The sequence below is a fragment of the Saccopteryx leptura genome, chromosome 3 (assembly GCF_036850995.1).
Source record: "Saccopteryx leptura isolate mSacLep1 chromosome 3, mSacLep1_pri_phased_curated, whole genome shotgun sequence".
Taxonomy (NCBI): domain Eukaryota; kingdom Metazoa; phylum Chordata; class Mammalia; order Chiroptera; family Emballonuridae; genus Saccopteryx; species Saccopteryx leptura.
Genome location: NC_089505.1, coordinates 334802944 through 334825161, shown reverse-complemented (window position 1 = coordinate 334825161; position 22218 = coordinate 334802944). Strand labels below are relative to the sequence as shown.

The following is a 22218-nucleotide window of genomic DNA, read 5'->3' as shown; positions in this document are numbered from 1 at the left end:
TTTCTTTCCTTTGCATACTAACTGGCTGACTGGCCTTATTGTTAAACCCTCGAGAAGAGCAGATAGCAACTAAGTGCTTGAGTCCTGCCACTAAGCTTGGCTTGCCCTGCCTTGGCTCTCAGACACCTATCACGCTACTTAAGAAAAAAGCCCATCCTGGAGTGCACTATTGACTATGGAAACGACTTCACTAGGTACATACCCAGATACAGTATTTGTGATATTTTGATGATATTCTTTGCATTCCATTCAGAAGCATAACACTAGAAAAGGATATAGCGTTGTGTTAATTTTCTTACTTCTTCATTTGCAAGATTCTGGAACATTATAAGGTTTTCACATTTGCATTGATCGGATTTTTCTTCCAAAGAACTTCCTGAGAAAGCAGAGGGAAAGTTTTCACCTCTATAAACCCACCAGATTTCCCAGATGTATAATAATAGGATTGAATGAGCATATGGAAGAAACAATAATCAAAGAAATGTTCAACTTTTTCCATGTGGCCAGATCCAGTAAATTCTAGGGAAGGGCTTTCAACACTGACGTGGCCTTTATTGTGGATTGGGGAAGACCACCTTTCCTTTTACTTTTTTATTCTCATTTTACTTAAGTTCTTTTCCTCATCCTAGTTCCTACTTTCTCCTTTTCTCTTTTTTTCTTTTCTTTTTTTTTATCAAGGGAGAGGCAGGAAGAGAGACAGAGATGAAGAAGCATCAACTCATAGTAGCGGCACCCTAGTTGTTTATTGACTCCTTCCTCATATGTGCCTTGACCTGGGGGCTCCAGCAGAGCCAGTGATCCCTTGTTCAAGCCAGTGACCTTGGGGCCTCGAACCTGGGTCCTCAGTGTCCCAGGCCAAGGCTCTATCCACTGTACTACCTCCTGGTCAGACATTTATTTCCTCTTTTATTTATTTATTTATTTATTTTTATTATTATTATTTTTTATTTAATTTATTTTATTTATTCATTTTTAGAGAGGAGAGAGAGAGGGAGAGAGAGACATAGAGAAGGGGGGAGGAGCTGGAAGCATCAACTCCCATATGTGCCTTGACCAGGCGAGCCCAGGGTTTCGAACTGGTGACCTCAGCATTCCAGGTCAACGCTTTATCCACTGCACCACCACAGGTCAGGCTTTTATTTATTTTTTTAAGTTTAATTTTATTATTATTTTTTCTGAAGCTGGAAACGGGGAGGCAGTCAGACAGACTCCCGCATGCGCCCGACCGGGATCCACCCGGCATGCCCACCAGGGGGCAATGCTTTGCCCACTCGGGGTGTCGCTCTGTTGCGACCAGAACCACTCTAGCGCCTGAGGCAGAGGCCATGGAGCCATCCCCAGTGCCTGGGCCATCTTTGCTCCAATGGAGCCTTGGCTGTGGGAGGGGAAAAGAGAGACAGAGAGGAAAAAGAGGGGGAGGGGTGGAGAAGCAGATGGGCACTTCTCCTGTGTGCCCTGGCCAGGAATCGAACCCGGGACTTCCGCACACCAGGCCTACGCTCTACCACTGAGCCAGCCGGCCAGGGTCTTTCCTCTTTTAAACTGAGTTTGTTAGCAAGCCGAGAAGCTGGTATCAAGTTAACTATGGTAATATTTTACTATGAATTACCTGAAGATTTTGTGGAATGGAACAGTTTTTGTGTAGACTGTGAAAGACTGTCTTCTTCAAACAGATATCTGTGTTGCACTGCAAAATTAGAACAGGAAAGTAGGTCTTGGATATTTATGGTGACTGGCTCAGATTCTGTAAAGAGAAAGAAAACTGGAGTCAAACCTGCCTAACACAGCTGTGGAATAAAAAGGCCGTCAGCTGTCAGAGCAAGGTAGTGGTATTCCTAGCATGTGGTACACAACTTTGCTTTGGGACAGACTATGGCAATAAGACTTAGCAGAGAAGCTATTATCAAATACGGCTTAAGGTGTGGAGTAAATGTTTCCTTTCTGATCAAGGGAACAAAGCCATAGTTAACATAATTGAAATCTTACTTTCATTTCTTTACTTTTGTCTGGGGGGAAAACATGGTGGAAGCATCCACCAAAGGTTCTAAAAACTGCTTTTATAAAAATTTACCTGTTGGCTGGTGAACCCTCTTTGGCAGTTCCCCAGCTGGGGAGTCCTGACTTCTGTCAGAGTCTTCCAGAGCTGAGAGGAAAAAGATGACCAGAAGGAGTGACGTCTGCATAAACACACTTGTTCTCTAGGAAACTGGCCCCAGACCAACACCTTACCTACCTGCCATAACCCAGGCTATTTGGGTATAACACCACAAATTCAAAAAGCAATTGGTTACCAGAATAATCCAAGACCACTGTAGGGCAGTTCTCTCTAGTGAGGGAAGCCCAGACCCCTTAAATGCATCTTACTTAAGAATGCCCCCAAAAGATCATGTCTAGAAAGTGAGGGGGTGGTTAAAGTTGTCCAAGGATTAAGTTGCAGTAGTAACTGCTCCACTTGAGGTATTTCAACTTGAAAGAAACAGCCTACAGGTAGACCTTTATCCACTCACGTTAGAAATTGGAAAGGCTTTCCTCCCCTGGTCTCCCATCTCATTGTTGTTTTTTTTCTTTTTCTTTTCAAGAAGTAAGATGTCACTTAGACTGGGATTTTATTGGTGACTGAACCTGGGACATGAGTAAAAGGGAAGATGGGCAGAACTGCTGTATGGCAGCATGCCTTACATATGGCACAGTAAACTGGAGCAAAGCATGGAGAGCTCTAGTACATAAATCTAAGGTCCAAAGGGCAGTGTAGTGTTCTGTAAGCAGACGCAGTCCATGCAAGGAGACATTCTTAATTTTAAACAGCGAGCTTGAAAGGACTACTACCATCTCTTTCTACTTCAATGACAAGCATATCCTGAAATTGCACACTAGCTCTCCTGATTTATATAATTGTTTCTCACATGACTATCTCTATAGGTTTTTTTTAGTGTGTGTGAGGACTAAGTACACCTGTGTCAAAACACATCACATTGCTCAGCACAAAAAAAGCACCAAGCAACGTTATATTATATACTTTTGTCTGTTCTCTTCCCTCTTCCTCTTTCTGTGCTTAGTGTTTACAAGTGTCACTGGCCCCGCACACAAGGGAAGCACATTTTTTGAGCACTTTGAAGGAATGAGTCGAGAATTCCTCATTGAAGGGTTTATGCTGCCCTGTTTGCTAAGATCTCTCCTAGACATAAGCTACAGTACCTTCACATACACCTTTCTTTAGCTTTTCACTTATCTCGCCCATCGTGCTGAAGTCTTCGGCATAGAAGAGATGCTTGTTTGTGGGCTCAGAGGCAATCTCTTGCAGTTCTTCCTCAATGGCTTTTCCTACACCAACGGCATACATAGTTATACCTAAGGTGCAAAGCAAAGTAAGAACAATGTAGTTAGAGCTGTTCCCATGGTCAAAAAGTGTGTATTGCACTCAAAGCCAGCTAGATGTTAAGAACTGTGATTTCCAGGTCAATCGCACTTTATTTTTTCACCATTTTAAAAATTTGGCTCTGTGAGCAAAAGACAGGGATCCAGAGAGGAAGATGCGCATCTAGGAGAGGTTGGGGAGTTGGACGACCAACCTGTTGCTCAGCCCTGGGCAAGGTCATTTAACAAATCGTAACTTTTCCTTGAACGACCTTGTAGATAAAGTAGAAAAAAGCACTATCTTATAGCTTACTTCCCTTCTGGAAGAAGTCTATGACCTTATAGCCTAGTTTCTACTCCTCAAAGGCACTGGAGAGGAAACTTAAGTGACCTGGGGGCGAGCCAGCGCTGCATTCTGCCCACCCTTCATTGGCAGACAGAGCTTTGTGAGGAGCTCAAGCATATCCTGCTAAGCTAAAAAGGGAACCTGCAGACCACTGGAAATCCCCAGTCAGAAAAAGTAACAAACCCAAGATTCAACATTAGGTATCAAAAGAGAGGAGATCACTCTGAAAGCTTTTCTAAACAACATTAATCATTAGACTCCCTTCCCCATATACTCTTTATTGAAAGTAAAACAGTAAGAACTTAAGTTCTACTTGATTGTCAACATTTTTCAGCATGTACCTTATTCTGGCTAATTCACTAAACTAGATTTTTTTTTTTGAAAATACACATAAAAATTACTCTTTAAGCCAAGAGGCAAGAGTTATGCCTTGTTCTAAGTCTGTAAAGTCAATAGCCCCATGCAGCATATCTGTCTAGGACTCCAGTGAGTTTATGTACAGCATCCAAAAAAAGGTAATTATTATTTTTAGATTGTGTTGAGCATGTGAATAATTAAATTCATTAGAAGATGTCACTCCAGATACATTTGTTGATTCAAGAACCAAATTATCATGTGTTTCTCCTACTACCTGTTTTGGGCAGATAAAATATATTATGCTCACATTGTTAAAGATGGCGCTGCCCAGGTGATGATATTAATTGCCCTTCTTGCTTGGGATGGGCGTGATTATATTAATGTGTGTTGGGGGAGGGCTTTCGGGCCAAAAGGTTTTAAAAGAAGATTACATTCTAGGAGGAGCCCATGCTATAGGAGAGCAGAGAAAGGCCAGGTAGAGGAGTCCAGGAGAAGCAGCCAAGATGGCGGAGCGCTGAAGGAGGAGCCAGTTTGTGCAGAGAGAAGGAGATGGGGAACAGAGGTGAATAAGGCTGGTGAGGTAGAAACCTTTGATTCTAGGAAACTCTGATAAGTCAGTGGCTTTGGAAGCCCTGAATGGAAAGGGAAGTGTTTTCCCACTGTGTGTGTTTCTTGACCACCGGGTGCAAGCTAGGATTAAAGCTAATGGCCCACCAGTTCTTGGCTCCATTGTTTCATTACTGTCTGTCCAAATCAAATGTGAACCTGCATGGGCCAGGTGGCTGTGATAGTGGCCGTGGCAACTGGCTTTACAACCTGCCTTTAGATGATTTGTGGAAATGTGAGTAGGGGAAAATGGTAGATTGATCTCAATGGAACAAATGAAAGAGCTAACCATTGTCTCTGGAGACAGGATGCTTTCTCCAGTATTTTAGGAATGCAGGCTGTAGGGCCCATGGGTTTGACCGGAGCTTTCACAAGCTAGTCTAGAGGCAGAGGAACTGGGAGTGAGCAGCCACCCAGATGATTTAGGCAGGACGCTTTTTATGGCTACTACTCTATTGGACTCAGAAAAAAAGCTGTGAATAATGAGAGAAGCAATATAACAAAATGGTCCCCTTCACAAAGAGTGATTGAATGCTGATGTAAACCAGCCTTTCTGTGAAAAGAATGGAGTTCACTTATGGGATTGCCAGCACTCTCACTCCTTTGTTCGTTCACTCAGCAAGTATTAGTCATGCTTGTCCTACGTGCCAGGCCTAGGCACTGGGTCCATGATGATGTCTTGGATGAAGCACTGGTCTGTGTGTACCCTTTCCCACTGTATAAAGAAAGTGACTTTTAAGCAAACTGCTTCACAAACTCAAGTTTTTTCATCTCTCCAAGGAATTCAGACAATTTACCTTAAGCTGTCTCTCCCAACTGTCCTAGCTTTTGGGTTTCTTTTTCCAAGAGCCATCCTCTTCCACCACACTTCATATCTATCCACAACTAAAGAAACATCTAGTCCCTCCTGCATGATACATGGGGTCAGAAACACCTCAAAGAAGAGGCTAAATTCTGTTGAGCATTGAGAGCTTAGAGTCACAATCTCCAACATTTTTATTTTCTCAAAAGCTAACTTTTGCCTATTGCAAACACGAGAATATTTTTTCTCCTAAGGCAGGGGTAGTCAACCTTTTTATACCTACCGCCCACTTTTGTATCTCTGTTAGTAGTAAAATTTTCTAACCGCCCACCAGTTCCACAGTAATGGTGATTTATAAAGTAGGGAAGTAACTTTATAAAATTTATAAAGCAGCGTTACAGCAAGTTAAAGCATATAATAATAATTACTTACAAAGTACTTTATGTCGGATTTTTGCTAAGTTTGACAGAACAGATCTTTATAAAACAACTTACTATAGCTAAATCTATCTTTTTATACTTTGGTTGCTCCGCTACCGCCCACCATGAAAGCTGGAATGCCCACTAGTGGGCGGTAGGGACCAGGTTGACTACCACTGTCCTAAGGCCATTCTGCTGTGTTCATTTGCAGTATTGGTTTTTTAAAAAGTATCAGTAAAAGTTCCTCCCACCAGGAATCTGTTTTTACCAGTGTTTGGAGAGACTGTGTGTATTTATCTGTGGTTAAATAGCACCTGCAAGATTGATCCTCTCCACTGGAGGACACACCAGCTAGGAAAGTGCAGTAGATGATTACTCAGGTGTGGTCTGTGTCTAGACTACCTGCTCTGTCTGCAACACTTGTATCTTTCCCATTCCCTAACTCCCTTTAGATGGCAGTTTAATAAAGGTATATGACAGCTGTTGACCAAGATGGTGTAAACCACACCTTTATCCCATATTACCATTGGCCTTGGCTTTACTGGCCCACTCGGAGACGTCGTCCTGAGCCCGTCCGTCTGTGAACACGATGGCCACTCGGGGCACCCGTGAGGCGAGAGGCCTGGCCCCTTCTACTTGGGTAAAGCTTCTCTCAAACATGTGTTTCAGGGCCAGCCCAGTCATAGAGCCCTTTCCCATGTATTTCATGTGGGCCACGGCTTTTTTCATGTCCTTGGCCGAGCTGAAGTTTCTCAGGGTAAACTCGGTGCGGACCTGTGTGGAATATTGGAGCAGCCCGACTCGAGCAGCTTTGGGGGAAATCACCAAGGAATTGATAATTCCAGTGACAAACTGCTTCACAATCTCAAAATTATCTTCTCCGAGGCTCTTGGATCCATCGATCACAAAGACCAGGTCAACTGGGCCTTCAGAGCATCCTGTAAGAAGGAAAGGAAAGGAAAGGAGATAGGTAATCATTTATGCACAACAGTGGAAGAAAATTATGCTTCAGTTAGAGGCATAACCACTTTGGAGAACCACCTTTACTCTTCAGATAACACATGGACAGGAAGTGTTGGGAGAGAGACCCAGCAGAGGTATAGACTGTCTGCAGAACCGGGTCCACACTGTATCCTGGGTCATTGACAACCAGACCTTGGAGGGACTGTGTGTGAAGTACACAGAAGGGTCTGACAGCACCCAAAAGATTCCCATAACTTGACTCCAGCACCCCAGTGCTGGCACTCTGACAGACAACGAAGAAGGAAATTCTTTCTTGTTTGTTTATTTATAGGAGCTTTATGCATAATTTTTAATGAGTTTATTGGGGTGACATTGGTTAATGAAACCATACAGGTTTCAAGTGTACAACTCTTTAACACATCGTCTGCACACGGCGTCCTGCGCTCGCCACCTAAAGTCAAGTCTCTCCACCACCATTTGTCCCCCTTTGCCGCCTCCACCTCCCCCAGTCCCTTTCCCTCTGGTGACCACCACACTGTTGTCCGTACCTATGTGCCCTTTTTCCTTCTTCTTATCCCGTCACCTTTGTCACTCAGCCCCCACCCTTTCCTCTGACAGCTGGCAGTCTATTCTCCATATCTATGAGGATGTTTCTGTTTTGTTTGTTAGTTTGCTTTGTTCATTAGATTCCACATATAAGTGAAATCATATGGTATTTGTCTTTCTCTGACTGGCTTATTTCACTTAACATAATACTCTCTGTTAGGTTTGGTCCAGGCCCCCTTCAAATTCAAACTCCCCTCACCCAACCTCCCACTGGGGAAACTTCTTCATTAAGCATCTCCTTCACTGGACCTTCCTTGCCTCCCCTTAAGTAACCCCCTTCACCCCTGAGAAGGGTCCTTGGGACAAGGCCTTTGGGAGGGGCTTGAGGATTGGGAAAAGGAAGACAGCCTGTGACCAAAGCCACAAACCAGGATAGGCTAATCTGAGCATATCCAGGTGCACAACTCCCAAGTCAGCAGTTACCTGCAGTAGTCCCATATCAGACACCCCCTGCCTGCAGTTCTCCGCTGATGCCACTAGGGTCTCAGCTCAGCTGTTCACAGATGCATAAATTAACCTCTTATAAAACTCATCGGGCCTTGTATGTCCCTCCTTTGGCTGAGCCTAACACAGATCCATCCAGGCTGTTGCAAAAGGGAAGAGCTTCTTTTTAAAGCCAAGTAGCATTCCACTGTATAAATGTACCACAGCTTTTTTATCCACTCATTTACTAATAGGCACTTGGGCTGCTTCCAAATCTTGGCTATTGTAAATAATGCTGCAATGAACATACGGGTACATATACTTTTTCAAATTAGTGTTTCAAGTTTGAGAAGGAAATTCTTAACATTCAGCTCCACCATAACCTTTTCCAGGGAGCCATCCTAGTAACCCAGCTCACATTAATTATTCGGTGTACCTCTCACACTACAAATTCATTCAACAAAAATCTGCTTATTGAGCACGTGCTTCATGCAGACAGTAGGAGCAGCAGGACTGCAACAGTGACCGACGTGCTTACTGTCCGGTGCTCTCCATGTACCTTGCAGAGCTGACTGTGTGTGAGTCTCTGCCTCTAGTCCGCCAGCTCCTCCACGGCAGAGGCCAAACCTGACACACCACAGGTGTTAAGTAAATGTTTGTGGACAGAATAATGGAGGTGGTGTTCATTGGGTAGCACACCTATAAGTACCCTACTGACCTAGTAAAACTTAAAAATGAATTATCCCTGTGAATTCTTTATCTACACAAATGCTTTTCAAGCAACTCAGATGGTTGACAGTAAAAGCTTTATGCAAATACTTAAGCAATCAGGGTGTGGAGAGATTTTTTGTTACTCAGGGCTGCATAAGGCATTTACAGATCCCAAATGGATGATCTCATAACATTTGCTTTTATAAATCCAGCAGCTGTCTAATCTTTGAATGTGAAGCACAGCAATATAAGCGATTAAAGACACACACATGCAAACATATTTCTATGCCTGGCCTGAATAACATGTTAATGTCATTGTGCGTGAGTGTGTGTATATGTGTGTGTGTTGGGGGTTGGGTTCTTCTCTTTCTCTGTTAAGTGCTTATCCTCATTACTCAATATGTTGATTCTTTATCAGTGAAAGGGGAAAGGGCCAATTCAGAGCTTCATTTACATCCATAGCCTGTTTCCGAATCAATCAAAAAAACCCTACAAAAACAAAAACAAAAAACACTCATACAGAGTGCGTGTGGATTTCTAGCAGGTTCTAGAAGCACTGGAATAATTTTCTAGCAGTGAGCCTGATTTCTCTTCTTGCTCTTACATTCTTTCCTCACAGAACAGAACCAGCACTGGCAGGCTCCGTGCACAGAGGGTTGCAGAAGGCTTTCCCAGGAAACAAGAAAGCTGTGTGGAGCTCAAGGGTGTCAGGATCTGCTTCCAGATTCAGGCAGAAGCAGCCCCGCTTACTGGCTACTTCTTAGCAGGAGGGTCACTCCAACCTTCCTTGGGTATTTTCTTTTTGGTAGTTAAAAGTCAATTGATTTGCTTTCAGGACTTAATTTTCAGAGTTCCAGAATTTCAGAGTTGACTAAAACCTTTAAAGGTCATCTAGTGTAGCCCCCTGATGCAACATCGCTACCCAGTAGCCATTCAACCTGGGCCTGGACCTCTCCTAAGGAGGAACAGGTTACCTCGCCCCTGAAACCACCCCCCACCCTCCCACCCCTGTCTTTGGACAGCTCTGATGTTGATGATGACAATAGCTTTTGTCACATATTTAGAGAATGTGACAGCACCAGGCTAATCACCTTTAAAGGTTTTTTTTTATATTTTATTTTATTTATTCATTTTAGAGAGGAGAGAGAAGAGAGAGAAGGGGGAGGAGCCAGAAGCATCAACTCCCATATGTGCCTTGACCAGGCAAGCCCAGGGTTTTGAACCGGCGACCTCAGCATTTCCAGGTCGACGCTTTATCCACTGCGCCACCACAGGTCAGGCCTAATCACCTTTAAATATACAGTGTGTTCATAAAGTCATGGTGCACTTTTGACTGGTCACAGGAAAGCAACAAAAGATGATAGAAATGTGAAATCTGCACCAAATAAAAGGAAAACTCTCCCAGTTTCATATCTTTTCAGTGCAGTTCGATGTGGGCTCATGCACAGATTTTTTAGGGCTCCTTAGCTATCCTGTATAGACTCTACAGACTCGTCACTGACTGATGGCCTACCAGAACAGGGTTTCTCCATCAAACTGCTGGTTTCCTTCAGCTGCTTATCCCACCGAGTACTGTTATTCCTATGTGGTGGCACTTCGTTATAAACACGCCGATATTCACATTGCACTTTGGTCACGATTCGAATTTAGCGAGCCATAGAACACACTGAACTTTCCTCTGTACCATCCACATCTCTACTGGCATGGCCATGGGCTGCTCTGCTGTATACATGGTGTTATGTCATCATCTGCGCATGCACACATGCTGCCACATCATCCTACAGAAACTGGAAGGGTTTTCCTTTTATTTGGTGCAGATTTCACATTTCTATCGTTTTTTGTTGCTTTCCTGTGACCGGTCAAAAGTGCACCATGACTTTACGGACACACTGTATGATCTTCTTTATTCCTCATATTATAGATGAAAAAACTTAGACTCAGAGAAGTTAAATACAGTGGTACCTTGAGATATGAACAGACTAACAAACAAATTTTTGGTTCGTATTTTTGTTTGAGATCCGAGTGAAATTCTGAGATACAAGGCGTGATTTGGGAAGCTGCCGCTGGTTGGCGCATTGACGCACAGGTCCAGTATTGGCAGTTTGATATACGAGTTGACTGACTTAAAAGCTCAGTTATAGAACAAATTAAGTTCGTATCTCAAGGTATTACTGTAATATGTCCAAGTTCATACAAATGTACGAATGGGAATTTAGATCCAGATCTGTCTAACCCAAAGCTCAGGATCTTAACTAATTCATCATACAGCTTCCCTGAGAGAAAGTTTCTTTGTCCTTGTGCTGAGCTGTAGCTTCTCCCCTGTGTCCTCTCCTTCCCTGGGGTGGGGCAGGGTCATAGAAATCATGAATGAGGTGACAGTCACTTTAATATTTGAATGGTACTTCAAGTCTCTTTTTCTACAAAGACTCCAGTTTCTTCCTTTATTTTTCACTTGACATCATACTGAATTCCCTCACCATGATGCTTTCTAAATCTTATTTCTATCTTTTTTCTTAAATTTTTTTTACAAAATAATACATGCACATAGAACAAAATTAAAACATTACAAAAGAGTATATATGTGTGTATGTATGAATCTCTATGTGTGTGTGTGTGTGTGTGCATGCGTATATATATGTTAGAGGGAGCCTCTTACAAAATATGTCAGTGGTAAAGTACTATAAAAACCATTCAGCACTCTGCTTTTTTCACTTAAAAATATCTTGGGACTACACTAGAGCACCTTTATTCTTTTGAACAGCTGTATAGTATTCTAGTATGTAGCTGCACCATAACTTACCTAATCAATAAAGGCTTTGTTCCCAATTTTTCAATGATACAAATTATACCACACAAAATGTTCTTACAGGCCCTGGCCAGTTGGCTCAGTGATAGAGTGTCGGCCTGGCATGCAGGAGTCCTGGGTTCGATTCCCGGCCAGGGCACACAGGAGAAGCGCCCATCTGCTTCTCCACCCCTCCCCCTCTCCTTCCTCTCTGTCTCTCTCTTCCCCTCCCACAGCCAAGGCTCCATTGGAGCAAAGTTGGCCCGGGTGCTGAGGATGGCTCTGTGGCCTCTGCCTCAGGTGCTAGAATGGCTCTAGCTGTAACAGAGCGACGCCCCAGATGGGCAGAGCATCGCCCCCCGGTGGGCATGCCGGGTGGATCCCAGTTGGGCACATGCAGGAGTCTGACTGCCTCCCCATTTCCAACTTCAGAAAAATACAAAAAAAAAATGTTCTTATATATATGCTTTGTAAATAAACACATATATTGGTAGGAGAAACTCCTACAAGTTGAATGATCTTTAAAATATTGCCAAATTGCCCTTCTAAATGTACCAATTCAGACACTTATTAATAAATTTGTAATTACCTATTATAATATACCTTTGCCAAAATAAAGGATCATCTTTTTGATCTCTCATATCTAATAATTTAAAAGAAAAAGCATTGTAGCTTTAATCTTTTAATATATACTTCCCCTTTTTTACTTTTATGGTCTTTATATTTCATGTCATATTTGGAAAGGTCTTCTCTATTCTGAAATTATAAATTAATTTTCTAAAAATTTTTCTGCTACTTCAGTTTATATTATTTTTAATGTTTACACCTTTGAGCCATCCCTCTCTTCCTGAAGTGTGGTGCTCAGAACTGAATGTAATTCTCCAGCTCAACACAGGTCTCAAGATTTTTCACAAATGCTGCAGTCAAGCTCTCTTCCCATTCTCTACTGAGGCATATACATTTATATTTACGGGAGAAGCAGAGGTGAGGGGTTTGTTCCCTGAAAATCTTCCAAAAAGCCATTACTCCCAAACCAAGTTAAAGCAGAAAGTCAAGTTCAGATCACTTACTGTGGCACCGTCTTCCATCCTCAGCTAGAACAAATCCCTCTGAGCATTTGCAGATGTAGGAATTGCCACGATTAACACAAATGTGTTCGCAGCCATGGTGGGTTGATTTGCAGACATCCTTCCCTGAAGAAAATGCAGAGATGAGCAATCCCATCAGTGTAGAAATGAGCCAGACTGAATAGTCATGTCAAGAGTGATCATGGAAGTCATCCATTTTATAAAAATCCATCCCTGCTCAAACCCTTGTTGAAATATCCCCTTCTCAGTCTAATACTTAGGATGGGGCATGGTGAAAGAAACACTCAGAACGCTTTCACTACCTTAAGCCTGAATGGTAAGGTGAGTGATCCATGTTCTGAGTTACATTTTTTTTTTTTTTTTTTTTTTAGTGAGAGGAAGGGAGGTGGAGAGACAGGCTCCTGCATGTACCCAGACTGGGATTCACCCAGCAAGCCCACTAGGGGGCAATGCTCTGCCCATCTGGGGCCACTGCTCCGTTGCAACCGGAGCAATTTTAGCACCTGAGGTGGAGGCCATGGAGCCATCCTCATTGCATGGGGCCAACTCGCTCAAGCCAATAGAGCCAAGGCTGCAGGAAGGGAAGAGACAGAGAGAGGAGGAAGGCGGGAAGGGTAGAGAAGAAGATGGTTGCTCCTCCTGTGTGCTCTGACCAGGAATAAAATCCAGGACATCCACACACCGGCTGACACTCTACTACTGACCCAACTGACCAGGGTCCTGAGGTTATTATTAATTTTTCTAATTGTTCGACCTGCATTGAGTTCTTATTTTCCCAAACTACTGATTAATATTTTCCCCACAGACATCCTAAACATTCCTGTTTTAATAGTCGAATGAACATTTCTCATGTGTGAGTTACTTTAAACTCTTTAACGTAGTTACAGCCCTTAAATCTTTACAATATCCTATGGTAAGAGGAAGGCAGGAATGATTTTACCCGACTTTCAAATGAAAACACTTAAAAGTTTCACAGAATTTCCCAGAGTTGCAGCAAGTTGATGACACAGACAAGGCCTGTCGTTTCCCGAGTACCCTCCCCCTCCACCAGGTGAAAGCCTACAGTTCTTTTCTGTCATTGGCTCTCTAAAAGGGGAAGAAGCTTCCCACAAATTGCAATCAGTACACTATAGATCCCTCTAGAAAGTGGGAATGGAAGGATTTGATTTAGCAATTATATTCCAAAGGTTGAAGTTGTACCTACTAAGCAGCAAATGTGTTGAATAAATAAATGGTGCATATGTGTACACTTGTATTTATAGACATAGAAATAAAAGCATGAACAAATGGCTTGGACAGACATGATGGGCAGAAGAGGAGACATGGTTTCCACAGAAGGGACATTGCTGTGTGAAAGCAAATCACTGGACTGTGCAGGGAGCCCTGCATACACCAGGGTCCCACAGGCACCCCAGGAGTCAGTTCTCACTAAAGGTAGGGGCCCTTCTTCCTGGTGGAAAGGTGAGAGCAGTGAGTTCCATCTAACCCAGCTTTGTTGACACATGGAGTGACCCCAGGATCTCAAAGGAGTATGTGAGGAAATTCCCCAAATTAACCTCAAAAGCAAATGAGTTTATTTTGCCTTAACTAAAAAAGGGCCATTCTTCCCACTGAAATGGTGTCACAAAAGCAGGCAGACAGTGTCGAACTGCCTCCCCGCACCCCAAAGCAGGGATTAACAGTTCAGAATCTCACAGTGGAGAAAAATCCTTGCCTTGTGTTTCTCTAACACCCGCCTCACTGAGCTAGCGTGTCTGTCTTTCTCTTCCTTTGGGCGCTGTGATTGTTACTTTTATGTGCTACAGTGCCCAGCTGTTTGGTCAAAGAGCAGTCTAGATGGTGTACTGAAGGTATTTTTCAGATGAGATTAACATTTAAATCATCAGATTTTGAGTAAAGCAGATTATCTTCCATAATGAGGGTGGACCTCAGTCAGCAGAAGGCTTTAAGAAAAAAAGACTGAGGTTCCCACAAGGAAGAAGGAATTCTGCCAGCAGACTGCCTTTGGGTGAGAGCTGCAACATTAGCTCTTCTCTGGATCTCCAGCCTGCCAGCCTGTCCTAAGAAATCAGACTTGTCAAACCCCTGTAATCATATTCTTTCTATCTATCTATCTATCTATCTATCTATCTATCTATCTATCTATCTATCATCTACCTAATCTATTATCTATCCATCCACACACATATATATATCTATTTATTTATATTACATACACACACACACACACACACACACATCTTACTGGTTCTATTTCTTGGGAGAACCCTGACTAAGCTTCTATGTAACCTCTCAGAACCAAATGATGGCATGGATAAATAAAACCCACAGAAGATCTCTTCAGCCCCTCCTCCACCCTCTACCCTTATTTATAAGAGCTTCCAAGAAGAAAAAGCACTGTAATTATCCTCTATTCCCCACAGTGATTGCTTGTAGAGATTCTAATGCAGTCCCCTGATTAGCTAGGCACTGTGCAAGGCTCTGAGCTTCCTCAGAACTCTTGCAAAGAGAGCCAACAGCTGAGAGAAAATGAAAAGAAGCTAAGAGCCTGACAACTTAGGACCTTGACTGATAAATTCCTAACAATTAAGGGTCTGCGGTACTGATCACCTGCAAAACACTTCAGAGCAAACTAGGCAGGAACTTGCAATTGTGACATTGATTGCAAAGGAAGATTTTTAAAGATGAAATGAAGTTCTATAACCAAGCCCACAGATGGACAGGTTCATCTCTACCTGGAAGTCACTTACTTCTGCAGCGTTTCCCATCCTCATGGAGCCGAAACCCCTCCAAGCACTTGCAGATGTACGACTCGCCACTGTTCACACAAGTGTGTTCACAGCCATGGTCTACTGCTTGGCAGACGTCTTTCCCTGGGGACAGCAAAGCAAGTTAATACAATTTCATCAACATAAAGTTTCTCTGGGCTTTATCTCAGAGGATCCGTTCAGCTCAGCACCCAGACTCCAGAGCCCTTTGAGCTCAGTGATCCGTGGGGCAGGTGAAATTGAGGTGAAGTTCAGTGTCTCTAATCAGGACGAACTCTTCAGACCTCACTGTCTTCACCAGGTTCGTTCACTAGCATCTACGTAATTCAGTGTCTCATAAAGGTGCAACACATCACTGGCTCTCTGCAGGTAGAGTTTCTATATCAGGAGGGAAATACTTTTTCCTAAGTATGATTGCTTAAGAAATGGAACCTCAATTTAGATTAGCAGCACTAAAATCTAATTTTGAATTTGTCCCTGACATATTATGTGACTCAGGAGATTCAATCTTTTGGAGCCTTACCTCTCCTGTCTGAAAAATGAGAGTAATAATTCCTATTAACCCATTTTTGTAAACATGAGTTGCCCTTTGAAAAGTGCTTTGAGAAGCTTGAGAAAAAAGGTGACTGAGAGGGATGAAAATCACTTGTTCAGGGTCACACAGCCCCTTTGATTATATGAAGATGTGCCTTGGCCCCATTTAAGAGGCTTTGCTTTCTGAGACATAAGAATGGCTTCCTCATAAGGTGTTCTCTTTGAGGGATTTGTGCTCCCAGAAACAACAACAATATTAGTAGAAATAAAGAAACAAAGGCTCAGAGAAGTTAAGCCAGTTGCTGGCTAATAAATGGCAGAGATAGAAGTCAATAGAATCTTGGGTTTCAGACTGCACATCTTTCCACAAAACCACACAATTAACCCGCTGCTTCTTACCACAGGGTGTAAACGAGCTACTTCAGTTGTAGCTCTAACAGTGACATTTTTCATATGTGCATTTGTTCGTTTTCTTTTTAATGAACTTTATTGTTTAGGAAAGTGTTAGATTCACAGAAAAACTGAAAAGATATTACAGAGTTCCCATAAACCCCCTTACCCAGTTTCCCTATAACATTTTCTATTAATGTAATAATACATGCCATAATTAATGGGCCAATATTGATACATTAACTAGTATCAATGCAAGTTCACCATTTGTTTGCATTTCCTTAATGTTTACCTACTGTTGTTTTTCTGACCCAAGATCCCATCCAGGATCCCACATTACATTTGGGGGCCGTGTGGCATTGAATTCGAGAGTAACTGATAGACCAGGCTGGTGGGTTCCATGCAGAAGTCAGACACATTGATGTGAGCCAGCTTCAACAAAAACTTACTTCTGCAGGTTTTTCCATCTTCCTGGAGTGTATACCCTTCAAAGCACTGGCACACAAAAGAATCTTCACTGCTTACACATGAATGTTCACAACCATGGTCCCCCAAAGCACAAGCGTCCAATTCTGAAAACCCAAGTGGAATTAGAAAAACAGAAAAAGGAAATGATTCAGACATTAGTGACTTATTCAGTCTCAAAAGACATTTCAGACACTTGAAATTAAAATAGTACCTAATTCCATAGCGTACATTTCAAAGTAGAAACATGTCTGTGAGCAAAAATTCTTAATATATTGAATATAAACAGCACATAGTGTAAACAATATCACCATCTTCATATGAAAAATGAACAAAAGACATGAAAAGACAATTTAGAAAAGGAGAGGTACAAATGACCTATAAATATTAGAAAATAAGTTCAACTTCATTGGTCATCATATAATGTAAAGAACTTACCTACATATCTACTGAGATATGCATGCATATGTCACAATATTCTCTAAGTCCCTACTCTATGAGTCAGGCACTCTTCTAGGCTCTGGAGGTACAACAATGAATAAAACTAAGTCTCTCCCTTTGTGCATCTTACAGTCGGCAGCAGGACTAGGAGGGAAGATGGGGAAGACCACCGATAAACAAATACATGTCAGATGGGGAAAATGCTTCAGAGGAAAAGCAAGCTAAGGGGGGTAGAGCATGCCTGCTGGGTTGGAGCATGGGGAACACTTGCCATTTTATTTGCTGCAGTAAGATAAGGTGACACTGAGCAGAGCCCTGAAGAAAGAGATGAGTCGAGTGTACAGTATCCGGGAAAGAATAGTGCCCCCAAGAAAGAATGTGCAAACTGCAGAGATAAGACTATGTGCTTGGGATGTTTCAGGAAAGTCAGAGAGATCAGTGAACCCAAGCAATGGGAGCCTGGCAGGGAGTGATCGGGGACAGAACACCCGGGATCCACAGGCAGTAGTTGGATCTGAGTGCGAAAGGGTCACTGGGGGGGGGGGTGAGCAGTGGAGTGACATAATCTGATCTGACTTCATTTTAAAGTGACTGCTGTGCCCAGCATGGGGCATGGATAAGGATGTTGCACAGAGAACTAGAGAAACCAACTGCAGTAATACCCAGGTTGGGGAGAAGTGGTCAGACTGTGGCCCTATTCTGAGGGTAGAGCATACGAGATTTGCTGATAGGTTGACACGAAGAATCGACCTTCATAAGGATATGACACATTTCTGAGCCATCAACTCAATCATTTCAGATGGAGTGAAAGTTAAACAATGGATATTCATTGAAGTTAAAAGCTCTGAAAATTATAATCACTTCTATAATCAGGAACAGACCATACACTTTTTCTAAGGCATTTTTGCAGCATTTTGTTTTGGAAAGGAGTTCTGAGAACCACTTTGTGGGGCAGTTAAGGCATCTGTTGTTATTCTCATTCACCTGCTGGGAAATTAAGGTTAATGGCTTGCTAAAGCCAATTGCTAATAAGTGTTAGCAGCAGACTAAAAATATACTCTGCCACTGAATCATCTTTTCTCCAACTTGACTGCATTGCTATATTCTAAGGCAGCGATTCTCAACGGTGTGCCTAAGAATTTTAAACATATGCAACATCTATATAGTCAGGGGCACTGACCTCTTTTCCCTTAGAAGATTAAAAAAAAAAAGAAGAAGAACAGCCAACACAACAATAGCTGTCTGGTATGAATGAAACAAAATTATACCTAGTTTCTTCGTCAGATTGGCAAAAAATATATATAATATATTTTTGGTGTGCCGCAAGATTTTAGTCACTAGTTTATGTGTGCCATGAGATGAAACACGTTGAACACTGCTGTCCTAAAGTAAGCTTGCAGACACGAATGGGATTTTGCCTGTCTTCCTTTGAGCAGAAGCACTGCCAAAATTCTCGAACAATGGGAAAGTGTTATTTATGTTAACTGAAATGATCAGCGAGAGAGTTGAACGGATTGGCCTCTCCTGTTTGCTCTGAACAGGACTTACTACTCTAGGCACAGTCTAGGGTTATTATTAATGCAGAACATTTCCTCACCTGGTCTTGAGTGGAAATACAATTGCACAATCCACATCCAGCCAGCTAGCTGGCTGTGGAGGTAAGCATTTTTTCCCCACCATGAATTCATATTAAGAACACTCTATTTTCCAAGGTAATAAAGTAGCTATAACTCTTTCAGGCCGGCCGTGCCAAGCCGTCGTTCAGACAGACGCCCTTGAGCACACCCCTTCTTTCTAGAGCTCCCTTCTCGCCCCCGTGTCCTCTTAGCTCCAGCTCAGGCTTTCATCTTGAACAGGGGGTGAGTCTTCCCACAGGGAGCCTGAGAGCCCGATACCCTAGCATTCCCGAGGCTGGTGGTCTAAGCCTGACCTGGCTGAAAGGTCCCCGCTTTCCTCCGGAGCCTGCTGAGCCCAAAGCCACTGCCCACAGGGGCATGTCTTCACCCTTAGCTGCAGACTACCTGGGCGCTCCCAGCTCACTTTCTGAGTTCTCCCGGCTTCCATATTAGCAGCTGTCTGAAAATTTTGCTATGTGCCTGTGCTTAAATTATTTATTTATTTTTAATTTTTATTTTTTTGCCATTTCAAGCGAGCTGGTTTAATTCCAGCTGGTACAGAATTTGGGGTAGCACAACAACTGAAGAACACACTTTGACAGGATTCTGGGCTGCGTTTTCTCTGACTCTACAGCTAAGGCTGAAATGGCAGAGTAAGAACAGCTAATGAGATGAGTCACTGCATGATTATTACTATTTTTACAAAAGTTTGTTCTTAAATATACAACAGGCTCCAAGACAATACCTCATTCTAGCTACAGGTGGCAAGAGACGTTATGGCAGGAAATCCAGATGTTAAAACAAATGGAATTAAGGGTCACCATTGCCCTAGGCTCAAGGACCAGCTCACTTTTTGCCAGATTTCTTAATTCCACCCATGGCTAGCGGGCCCTTCCCCACAGCCTTCGCTTTCAGTTCCCCAAGTCCCTGAAGTGTCTTGTGCTCCTTGTTTTGCTCCTGCTTGCATGCCTTATCTTCCTCGTCCATCTCCTTGGCCTGTTTCTTGGGCTGCTTCAGGGGCTTCTTCTTGCCATCATTCCCCGACAGGGTCTGGGGAAGCACTATGTGCAGTGCTTTAAAAGTATGTGGAGAGCTAGGGTTTTTAACTTTTCCCCTCCTCACCCCCTCAGAGTCCTGATCAACAGAGAGCAGTACAGTGATGAGTTCTCAACTTCAGATGAGCAGCAGAATCACCTGCAGAGACTTTTTAAAAGCAAAACAGGCACCTAATTCAAAATTCAAACACGTTAAAGGGCATACTTCCCCTATGGAAGAGTATCTGGCAAGATACACCAAAGTGCCCTGGCCACTTAGCTCAGTCAGTTAGAGTGTCATCGTAAAACACCAAGGGTGCTGTCAGCGCATGTGCAGGAAGTGGCAATGAGCACACAAGTATAACTAATGAATGCTTCTCTCTCTCTCTTCTCTCTCCCTTTTGCTCTCTCTTTAAAATAAAAAAATAAAAAGAAGAAGAAGAAGAAGAAAAGAAAGGAAATAAAAGATCTACCAAAGTTATAAAATGTAACTTTGTAACTTGAACCCAACAACTTCACTTCTGGAATTCTCTACCACAGATACCATATATGAAGGAACATACTTTCACGTTACTTATTCATTACAGCATTGCTTATAATAATGAAAAGTGGGAAACAACTAACTGTCCAGAAATAGGGGACTAACTAGCTGAATAAATGTCACAATGAGCCATTAGACAGCTGTAGAAAGACTGAGCAAGTGCTCTTTGTAATAGGAAGAAATCTTCAATAAATATCACTGAGTCAAAAAAGGCATAAAATGGAGAACATGGTACATCATTTTTTTATATAAGAAGAGGGAGGAAATAAAAAAATATATTTGTACTTGCTTTTATTCACATAAAGAAACATTAAAGATAAGTAATAAACTAACAAAAATGGTATGTTAGCTATTTGTTCCTATGCAGGAAGTTTCCCCAAAATTTAGCAACTTAAAACAACAAGCATTATCTCACACAGTTTCTGAGGACCTGGAAAGCAGCGATGACTTAGCTGAGTGGTTGTGGCTTAGAGTTCTCAAGAGGCTGCAGTCAAGGCGTCAGAGCTGGGACCGCAGCGCTCTCAGGGCTCAGTGGACCTGGAGGAACTGACCCATGCACTCAGGCCTTTATCGGCAGGCCTCAGCTCCTCACTGGCTGTTGGCTGGAGCCTTCAGTTCCAGCCACGTGTGCTTTTCCAACATGGCTTCCCCCAAAGTGAGTGATCCAAGAAGTGAGGGCAACCGAGACAACAGCCACAGAGTCTTTTATAACTAAATTTGAGAAGTGAGATACCAGCGTTATTTCCATGTGCTATTGGTTACACTGACCAACAGTTACGGAGGGGGACTATGCAAGTATGTGAATACCAGAAGATGGGGGCACCCGAGCCATCCTGGAGACTGGCCATCACCCATTATTGATAGGAGGTGGAAGGAAGGAACAGGATGGAACCACAGAAGTGGAAGCAAAACTTCTTAACTTTTTTTTGGTATTGTTTTGATTTTTGAGCTGTGTAAATCTCTTACCTACTCTAAAAATAAAATGTCAACAAAAATTCTTAATGAGAAACAAAGAATTCATAGTTAAAAGTATACCCCTCTCTCACCTCTGACACCCTACATCATTATTATTATTATTATTATTATTATTTACAGAGAAAGAGAGAGAGTCAGAGAGAGAGACAGACAGCGACAGAGAGATGAGAAGCATCAATCATTAGTTTTTCATTGCACATTGTGACACCTTAGTTGTCCATTGATTGCTTTCTAATATGTGCCTTGACCGTGGGGCTACAGCAGATCAAGTAACCCCTTGCTTGAGCCAGCGACCTTGGGTCCAAGCTGGTGAGCTTTTGCTCAAACCAGATGAGCCCGCGCTCAAGCTGGCGACCATGGGGTCTTGAACCTGGGTCCTCCGCATCCCAGTCCAATGCTCTATCCTGCGCCACTGCCTGGTCAGGCTACATCATTATTTTTAAAGGCTGCACCATCATTCACATAACCAGTCTATTACTGACTGGGCAAATGCTAGGTGGTTCCTAGTCTTTTACTATTTACAAACATTATTGTGGTGGATATTTTTTTGTGCATATAGTTTGCATACAACCTGAGGGTATATCTGAAAAAAAAACATCCTGAAGTAAAATGCCTAATTAAAGGATCTGAACATTTAAGAGCTGATAAATGTTTCCAAATTGACCGCCAAAGAGTTTATATCAACTAACATAAGACGGTCTCTGTATCAAGGGACCTAGGTGCTGCCTGGGCTTTTGGATGATTTTAAAAGCCTTACAGATGTTTCCAATAAACCAGCAGGACTGAGATGCTAGCAGTGGACCCAGACCTTATGTTCAGAGACCTTCCCAAGTACCCAGATTGTTCCGTGCCTCCACCATCAGGAACTAAACACCATCATCTTTGTCTTGGGCTGCTGCATCACGTACTGACGGGCTTCTGCACACCCGCTCTCTCCCCCTCCCGGCCATCCGCTCCCGCCCAGACTCAGTCTGGTCCTGCATCCAAACTGTGA

At 42.8% G+C, this 22218-nt stretch overlaps 1 protein-coding gene across 3 annotated transcripts in view; it reads right to left on the bottom strand.

Moving 5' to 3' along the window:
• MATN2 (matrilin 2) overlaps positions 1–22218 on the bottom strand; it is a 178671-nt gene that overhangs the window by 2093 nt on the left and 154360 nt on the right. The window contains exons 11-18 of one of the 3 annotated variants that reach the window (XM_066379185.1): positions 16602–16724; positions 15211–15333; positions 12443–12565; positions 6409–6822; positions 3196–3348; positions 2072–2143; positions 1610–1744; positions 278–376 (exon numbers count right to left, since the gene is read on the bottom strand). In XM_066379185.1, the coding sequence (XP_066235282.1) occupies positions 278–376; positions 1610–1744; positions 2072–2143; positions 3196–3348; positions 6409–6822; positions 12443–12565; positions 15211–15333; positions 16602–16724 (1242 nt within the window). The remainder of the gene's footprint in view (positions 1–277; positions 377–1609; positions 1745–2071; positions 2144–3195; positions 3349–6408; positions 6823–12442; positions 12566–15210; positions 15334–16601; positions 16725–22218) is intronic. The other 2 variants (XM_066379183.1, XM_066379184.1) reach the window with 2 other exon arrangements.